The sequence below is a fragment of the Neopelma chrysocephalum genome, unplaced genomic scaffold (assembly GCF_003984885.1).
Source record: "Neopelma chrysocephalum unplaced genomic scaffold, ASM398488v2 Primary Assembly neopelma1_96873, whole genome shotgun sequence".
NCBI lineage: Eukaryota > Metazoa > Chordata > Aves > Passeriformes > Pipridae > Neopelma > Neopelma chrysocephalum.
Window position 1 is genome coordinate 127,428 of NW_020925516.1, and position 8,805 is coordinate 136,232.

General features: G+C 56.7%; 1 protein-coding gene across 1 annotated transcript in view; it reads right to left on the bottom strand.

Moving 5' to 3' along the window:
- Positions 1-160, bottom strand: part of PLA2G3 (phospholipase A2 group III) — a 3,041-nt gene extending 2,881 nt beyond the window's left edge. Inside the window, exon 1 of the mRNA XM_027670505.1 lies at positions 31-160. Coding sequence (XP_027526306.1) covers positions 31-160 — 130 coding nt within the window. The remainder of the gene's footprint in view (positions 1-30) is intronic.
- Between the last annotated feature and the right edge of the window lie 8,645 nt (positions 161-8,805).

Genomic DNA, 8,805 nt, shown 5'->3' on the forward strand with positions numbered 1-8,805 from the left:
TCTCGACCAGCGCGGGCCCGGTGCCGGTACCGCGGCCCAGGAACGCCACGTAGCGCGCGCCGCCCGCGCCCGCCGCCTCTCGCGCGCACACGGCCCCGCCGGGCCAGGCGCGCGCGCATGCGCACAGCACCGCGCCGGCCAGCGCCACGCGCACCCACATCCCGCGCACCACCCCCGCCCAGCGCCCCGCTTTAACCCCGCGCGCGGGGCGGACACGGCGCTGATTGGCCCGCGCCGAACAGGCCCCGCCCCGCCCCGGAGCAGGGCAGTGGGAGCGGCAGCGCTGGCACCTCCCCATCGCGGGTACCACCCCCATCTAGGGCACTCTCCTGGCCCGTTGGCCCCCCTATCCTAGGCAGCCCCTGCTACAGCCACACCTACCCTATGCACTCTCTTCCTGGGCACCCATGCATGTGCCCTCACGTGCATGACTGGGCACAGGTGTGTGTGCAGGTGTGCGCAGGTGCTTGCACACTCACCTTGTGCACACGTGTACGCGTGCGTGTGTGTGTGTGCGCGTGTGCGCGTGCCTGTGTGCTGTGCGTGCCCAGTCGTGCGCATGCACCCGCATGGGCTGGAAGCGCGCCCTTGCCCGGGGGCACTGTCTGCAGTCAAGACACAGAGCACTGTCCTGCCCAGCTCCTGTGGAAATTGCCCATGGCCCAAGACTGTTCGAGGCTGGAGGATCCTCGAGGATGGAGCCTCCACAGCCTCCCTGGGCACTCTCTGCTACTTCCTGACATTCACAGTACAAAGTTGTTTCCTGATGTTCAAAGGAACCTTCCATATCCCAGTTTGTGCCCATTGCACTTTATCCCGGTGCTGAGCACCACTGGGAAGAGACAAACTGTGGTTTCTTGGCATCCTCCCCGCCTGTATGTTAACAGGATTCTCCGAACTTCTGCTCCAGACAGCAGCCACTGCTCCCGCAACCACTCCCCACAGGATAGGTGCTCCAGTTCTTCCACCAGTCATGGCCCTTTGCTGGACTCACCCCACATGTCTGTGCCTTGTCTGGGTGATCCCAGCTGGAGCAGCACAGCTTCCTGCTGGTGCTCCCTGCCCGGCTCTGCCTAGTGCAGCTGGGGCTGCTGCCGTGAGGACACATCCCTGGCTCCTGCTCAGCTGGTGCCCAGCAGGATCCCAAGGTCCATCCCTGCAGAGCTGCTTTCCAACTGGTGGCCCAACCTATGCTGTACAATATGCACCTGGGAACTGGGATCTCTCTCCCCTGGAAATACCCCAGGAGGGTAGCTGGGCTGTGGGACAGATCTCAGCATGGCCAGTGAGTCTGGGAACCCCCATCCCCCATCCCAGAGGGATGCCAGTCCTGCTCTGGAGAACTGGCCCACTGGAGTCCAGCTGCACCTCTGCCAAAAGGAAGCTGGGAAGAGGCTGGAAAGAAAAAGAAGGAAGGATGGAAGGAAGGAAGGATGGAAGCAAGGAAGGAAGGACTACCATGATTTCACTGGTATGGCTCTTCCTTCCAGGGCCATGTCTGTGTCCAGGCTGATGCTCTGCACTACTGGGGTTCTGCAGGCCGGCAGGGTCAGGAGGGGCAGTTTGTGGAGCCCCATGAGCCCTAACCCTACCCGGGGACACCAGGGGCTGATGGATAGGGCTCAGCAGTGGAGGCTTATCTCACCTTATCAGGATTTCCCTGACAGCATGCACTGCAGAGAGGGCAGAGTCCACCCTGTGGCGGTGATAGGACTGTCGTGTGCCACCCGTGACATCGCTCCAGGTGTCTCAAAGGTCTCCCATGCCTTGTGGAAGGACGTTTCCACCCCCAGGGGCTGTTTTCATCCAGCTGGATGAGGGCTAACAGGATGGGGGCTGGCATGCTAGCACTTGGGAAGGGCTCTGCTCAGGGGTACCCCAGCCCCAGGAGGACCATCTTTCCGCCAGCCCACGGGGATCTACAGAGCCCTCCTGCCGTGAGCTCTGCCACACTGTACTGTGCTCCTGTCCTGTCCCCTGCACCCCTAGTGGCTGCGGGGTTGCCCCATGTGTGAGTTGTGTCCCCTCACCCCCAGCACCCCCGGGACTGCCCCATGCCCGGGCTGTATTCAAAGCTCCATGGGACCCCACGGGGAGGGATCTATGGAACCGTTACAGTGCAACCTTGGCAGCCAAGTGTGTGAGTGTGTCAGGGACTCAGGACGCAGTTTGGGTTTGTCTGGAAGATAAGAGGGGATAAGCAGGGATCCCTGGTGCTCCGACCTTCACAGCCCAAGCAGCCAGTGGGGGACAGGGCTGGCTCCCTGCCACAGAACTCCCCGCTATGTAACCATGAGGCTACTGCCCCACTGCTGGCCGCTGGTATGAGGCTGGTAGTCTGGATGGACAGCTGGGGCATAGGGCTGAGCCCTGGGCTACCTGCCCTGGTGGCAGCACTGCCAGCCCTGTGCCCAACTGCGCTGACATGGCTCAAGGCTGCAGACAAGGCCAGCACGGGACTGAGCTGCCAAGGGCTCAGGGCACGGCTGAGCTCACAGTGTGGGAGCACTGAGCTCTGACAGAGAGGCCCACAGTCACAGTCCGTGTGGTGAGGGTGGCTTGCAGATCCCAGGCTGGGTCAGCAGGAGCACAGGAACGGGCCGATGAAGCAATTCTTCCCCGCCTTCTCTGCATGCCATGTTCCATTTGGGGCTTCCCAGAACAAGAAAGATCTCATACTGGTGTGAGGCCAGTGGAGGTTGCTGAGGTGGTCAGGACTGGAACTGACTTGGGCTGAAGGAGAAGTGAGACTTTATCTGCCCTGAACTCTGACTCATGGCAGGGCTCGTTCCTTCTTTTGCACCCGCCAGGCCAGCATGGGCACCAGCGTGATGCCTCCCATGGGGACATCCTACAGGCAGGGACTGGATGTCCAGACTGTATGAGTGGCTGCCAGACCTAGGGCCTCATCCATGTCTCAGTGCTGACACACCCCTCACTGTCCACATGTCCAGCCTTGTCCTTTGCCCCAGCCAGCTGGCAGTCCTGGCTCCCCTGCGTGCGTGTACCATGCATGCTGCTGGCCACATCCTACTTATGTCCCCATGCAGAGCCCCAGGTGCCTCCAGCCAGGTCTGGCATGTAAACACCAGTGGCTCAAGGACCACCATGGGACACTGCCCTTCATGTGGGGCTCCCAGGATGGTATTACATAAGGAATTGCTGCAGCACTGCATATAAGCCTCTCTGCTTTCCAATGCTCTAAGCTGCAACTTACAGCTTTGTGGAAGGAAAGAGGAACATGTGTCCATCCTGAGCAGTAGGGCATCCAGGGAATCCATGGCTCTGGACATGGAAGGAAGAGCAGGGGAAAAAACTTCATATGAGGAAATCTCTTGTAAAGGTTGAAAGCCAAAATAAGAGTTGGAATGAGCAAAAGGATGGTTCAGTTACTTCACACCTGAGCTGAGGTTCAAGCAGCTTGCAGACCCAGGGGAGACCTCTGAGGGCTCCTGTGGACTCTGCCACGCACCCATAAGTCCCTCCATTCCCTGCTGGACATGATGGGTTGGCACTTCCCAAGCTGGCAGCCTAAACAGCCTCCACCTGGGTGCCCCCTCGTCCTTCACCTGTCTCTGCCTAGGAGAGCCTGGGTCCATATGACATCTTTGTCCCAACTGGTTCCCCTCCTTTGGGCACCAAGGCCCTGTACCAGGGCCACTCTGTCACACTTGTGTGGGCACCTTCAGCACACAGCAGCCAGAAGTATCTCAGCCCGCTGCATCAGGCTGCTCATGCTTTCCATCAGCTGATGCACTGGGATGTGGTGGGAGTCAGGCTATTTTGCTGCTTTCCTGGCATCTCCCTGCTCCCTGGCTATCCCATGGGGTCAGAGGCCAGAGCGGTGAGCTCAACTCACCTGTGCCCTGCAGGTCTGGCTCTAGGGGAGAGCACTATTTCAGGCTGGGGTGTCACTAGTGCCCGTGGGTGCTCAGTCCACCCTGGGCAAGGATGACCTACGTGTCTGGCCCCAGGTCCTGGGGAGGCTGTGCTGGGATCACCATGTAGCATAAGCCCAGAGTCCCTTAAGGAAAGGGCTATCCCTCTAGGACATATTGTCTAATACCGGTTTATGGGTGAAGGGCCTAAAGAGGCAGAATTTTCTTGTCTCTTGCCAGCAGAGCTGGCTCCATCAGCTATTTTCAGTGCAAGTTTGGGCTGCAGAGATGATGGAGATGATCAGACTCTGTGGACATATGTGGGTCCTGCAGTTCACAGGAGGTGTCTCCTGCCCTGGTTTCTCAGCTGGGGCTGCAGCCTCCTCAAGGCCTTTTCCAAGGGTCAAAGAGCAAAGGCCCAAAGGCCCTGGGCAACCTGGTCTGGGTGACCCTGCTTGAGCCAGGGACTAGACGACCTCCACCCTCAGCAAGATGGTGTGCCAGGGTTCTGGAGTGGCTTCCAGCAATAAATAACCAGCCTTGCCTATAGGAGAATACAGAAAGCCCCAAGACTGAAGGAAACTGAAGAAGAAAACCACCCCAAAATCACCCCAAGAGGTTTTTGGTAAGAGGTCAGATACAGATGGTAGAAGAAAATTCCTACCATTTTCTGTTTTTCCTGAGCCCCTAGCAATTCTCTGCACCACTGTGAACTTGTGAGCACCTGGTTTTACTGCCTTAGTGAACACCTCCCTTTAAATTATGGGAACTACCCAGGGGGAAGCAGCTCTGCAAGGAGGAGTGGTACCTGACTGGTACATATTACCGCACTCCAGGTGAAGGTCAGGCAAGTGATGAGTCAGCAGAAGCTGGGTTAACCATGAGCTGGAGGAGCAGCAGCAGCAGCTCAGAGCAGGGACCCACTTGCCAGAGTGTGTGGGGGCTTGGCAGGAGCTGTGGGCTGGCACGCTGGGGAGAGGTAAGGTCACGGGGTTGAGGCATTTCTGGAAAGCACAGTCTCCTTTCTTTCAGTGTTCAAGGAAAACTGTGGGCTGGTATTTTCATCTCTTTGGAAATGAGGTGAAGGGACCAAAGCATTTTGACAAGAGAAAAAAGTTCTCACATGCTTCAGGCTTGCTTCCTATTGTGTACGATGGATGTGATTGAGCTCTGCCTGTGGCAACTGCTGGGGAAGCTTAGGTGCCCACAGTGGGAGTGTGCGTGGTGCTGGGTGAATCATTTACTGCAGAGTTGGGCAAAAAAGACACAGCACCCAGTTGGGCAGAGCTGGGGCCAGGGTGCAGCCAGTTCCACCCTGAGCACTGCAGCCTCACGGAGGCTGGCAGAGCTGCATCCTGTCCGCCCTGGCACACAGCATCCATGCCACATCCACATCTTCACCACACAAAGCAAAAGGGTACAAGTGCAGGACAAGGTTAAAAACTCGAGGACTCCTCCTTGAACCCACACATCTCCCAATAAAGCCAGTTTCACTGCTTCTGGTAAAGGAAGTAGCCAATTTAAGATGGCCTTGGGCCCCGGCAATTTCTTCTTCCCACTGGAGCTGAGTGTCATGCAACCAGACTGTGGACTTCTCCTGCCTCAGTCTGATGAAATGGCTCCGGCAGCTCCCATTTGTAGGTCCAGCATAGAGACAAGGCACAGACAGATACACACAGACACACAATTCCAGCAATTTCTACAGAGGGCAGTCCTTGGGAACAGCCACACCACAGAGCCCCTGCAAATGCTGGCCAGCAGCAGGATGAGGCCAGCTGTGCCTGAAGCTGTTAAAGCCTGTCAGCAGTGACAGAGCAGCAATTCATGGAGCAAGTGCTGGAGACACGGCACGCTGCCAACACAAGGGATTGTGCAAAGGGAAGCGGGACTTGGGAACTTCCTTGTCCCTGACTAAAGATGGTGGCCTTAGCCCGTGCCATTGTCACAACCTAGTGGTCGGGGGGCGCAATGTTCATTGTAAATTCTCATCAGGCCGAACAAAGAAACCGAACACACGTCAGGGAACTCTTATGTTTTATTGTACAGTCACCATAACTCCGGCAACCAGCATACTGTTTAGGCTCAAAAGGTGTTGGCTAACAAGCCCTTAAATTCTTAAAATACACTTCCACAAGAGTGGTGCCTAACAAGCCCTTTATTTTGTACTGTACACTTCAATAAGTTCTCAACTCCCAAAACAAACTCCTCAAAGGTGCTGGCTTATAAACCACAACACAATTCCATAAAATCCCCACTCCCATAATAAAGTTCACTACAGGATATGGGGCAGAATATGATAGCCAAGCTTTGCCAGGCAAAGCAGGGGAGGAGAGAAATAAAGACAGAAAAGGGAGAGAGAGAACGAAGATTATCACCAGTCCGTAGATTCCATGTTGGTCCTGCCATATGGATGGTCCGGAACTGGGGTTGTGAGACAAAGAAAGCAAAAGAGAAAGGGAGTAAAAAGAGAGTGAGATACTTTCCTAGTTACTTTCCTAGTTAACCTGGTGCACGCCTCTTATGTAAACTAGACTTTTAGTACCATTTTGTTCACGCATGTACAGCCAGCCCTCTGAGCCCTCCTCCTGGAAGTGAGCTGGGGGCAGATGTTGAGAACGAGTCTTGAGGTGGAGTTAGAAGTTGACTCAGAACACAGTTGGCAGAACACACCGTCTCACCTCTGTGGGACCCCCTCCACCAATCACACCTTTCCTATCATAACAGTCAGAATGTCTGAGGCAAAACACACTTATGGCTGGTCCGCCACAGCTGTCAGGAATGGCTACTCTGCGGTAGCACCAAAGTTTTGTGAGCAGCAGAAGGAGCCCATGGCTGGGAGTGAACCTGGCCTAGAAAACCACCAAGTTAATTAGCAAATCCAGCTGCTCTTCCAGAAATCTGCCACTGAAGCCTCCCTGAAGAAATGGCAGTGCTGGTCAGAAGGTGGCTTGTTTTTACTTTGGATACTCACAGCACCCCCAACATTGCTTTATTTCGTTCTAGTGTTCATGTCAGTCAGTTTGGAGGGCCGGTGCAGCTTCATAGGCTCTCCAGCCTTGGGACTGCCTTTCCCATGTGGCCACACCACATGCACAGTCACCCCATGTCCTTGGGGCTGACAGCCACCTCTTCTGTGCTCTGTGCCGGAGGTTCTCTGGGAAAGGAAAGGGTTCATTTTCATAATTTTCTTCTGGATTCACAACATAGTCAAAGCAAAGCTGACTGTTTTTCTTGAAAGGCACAAATGAAAATGCAGGAGGAGCCCCACGAGTATTGCAATGCACCTGCACCTGCAAAGATGTAATTCAGGGTTATGCACTGGCACGAGTTTCCTGAGTTCTGTTGTGGAAACACCACTCTGATTACTCGGAGAAGTTGTGAGCAGAGTTGGTTACTGTTTTACTCACAGGCCAGTTAGTGATGATGTCAGGTTCTCAGCTGAGGGTGACACAGAGCCCAAACTGCAGCTCTGGAAGAGACCAACGCTCAGCTGTCATTACAGGCATGTCTGGGGAACAAGTGGCAGCTCCTTCCTGACAGATCGTTCCACCTGCAGTCTTACCAAGCCGGCCAAATTCTGCACAGGGCAGAAAACCCCCAGGTGACCTCATGCATGGAGATCCTTGGGATTCCCCTGCTAACCTGGCACAGGGAGTAGCGGCAGAGGGATGGAGGGCACAGCTGGACTCCTGGCCCTGCCACAGCAGGGAATCCCTGGCCAGAATTGGCTCCCTGTCAAGGCACCCTGTCAACGGGCCATGTTCAGAGCTGCAGAGGAAGGCAAAAGCCCCCAAACACTTGTGCAGTCGGTCCAGGGGATAACACTCTCTCCTGACCACAAACTAGCGATGGGCTGTCCCCTGAGCTAAGTTACACCAAACCCAGTTGAACTGAACCAAGCTGATCTGAGCCAAGCCTAGACAAATTAACCCAGCCCAGTCCAGCCCAGTTGAACTGAACCTAGCCCAGCCCAGCCCAGTCCAGCCAAATCCAGCCCAGCCCAGTTGAGCCCAGCCGAACCCAGCCCAGCCCAGTCCAGCCCAGTCCAGCTGAACCCAGCCCAGTCCAGCATAGCCAAACCCAGCCTAGTCCAGCCTAGACAAACCCAGCCCAGCCCAGTTTAGCCCAGCCCAGCCCAGTCCAGCTGAACCCAGCCCAGTCTGTCCCAGCCCAGTTTGTCCCAGCCCAGCTCAGTTTGTCCCAGCCCAGTCTGTCCCCGCCCAGTTTGTCCCAGCCCAGCCCAGTTTGTCCCAGCTGTTTGTCCCAGCCCAGCCCAGCCCAGTCTGTCCCAGCCCAGTCTGTCCCAGCCCAATCTGTACCAGCCCAGTTTGTCCCAGCCCAGTCTGTCCCAGCCCAGTCTGTCCCAGCCCAGTCTGTCCCAGCCCAGTTTGTCCCAGCCCAGTTTGTCCCAGCCCAGCCCAGTCTGTCCCAGCTCAGTCTGTCCCAGCCCAGTCTGTCCCAGCCCAGTTTGTCCCCGCCCAGTCTGTCCCATCCCAGTCTGTCCCAGCCCAGTCTGTCCCAGCCCAGCCCAGTCTGTCCCAGCCCAGTTTGTCCCAGCCCAGTCTGTCCCAGCCCAGCCCAGTCTGTCCCATCCCAGTCTGTCCCATCCCAGTCTGTCCCAGCCCAGCCCAGTTTGTCCCAGCCCAGTCTGTCCCAGCCCAGTCTGTCCCAGCCCAGCCCAGTCTGTCCCATCCCAGTCTGTCCCAGCCCAGTCTGTCCCAGCCCAGCCCAGTCTGTCCCAGCCCAGCCCAGTTTGTCCCATCCCAGTTTGTCCCAGCCCAGTCTGTCCCAGCCCAGTCTGTCCCAGACCAGTTTGTCCCATCCCAGTCTGTCCCAGCCCAGTCTGTCCCAGCCCAGCCCAGTCTGTCCCAGCCCATCCCAGTCTGTCCCATCCCAGTCTGTCCCAGCCCAGTCTGTCCCAGCCCAG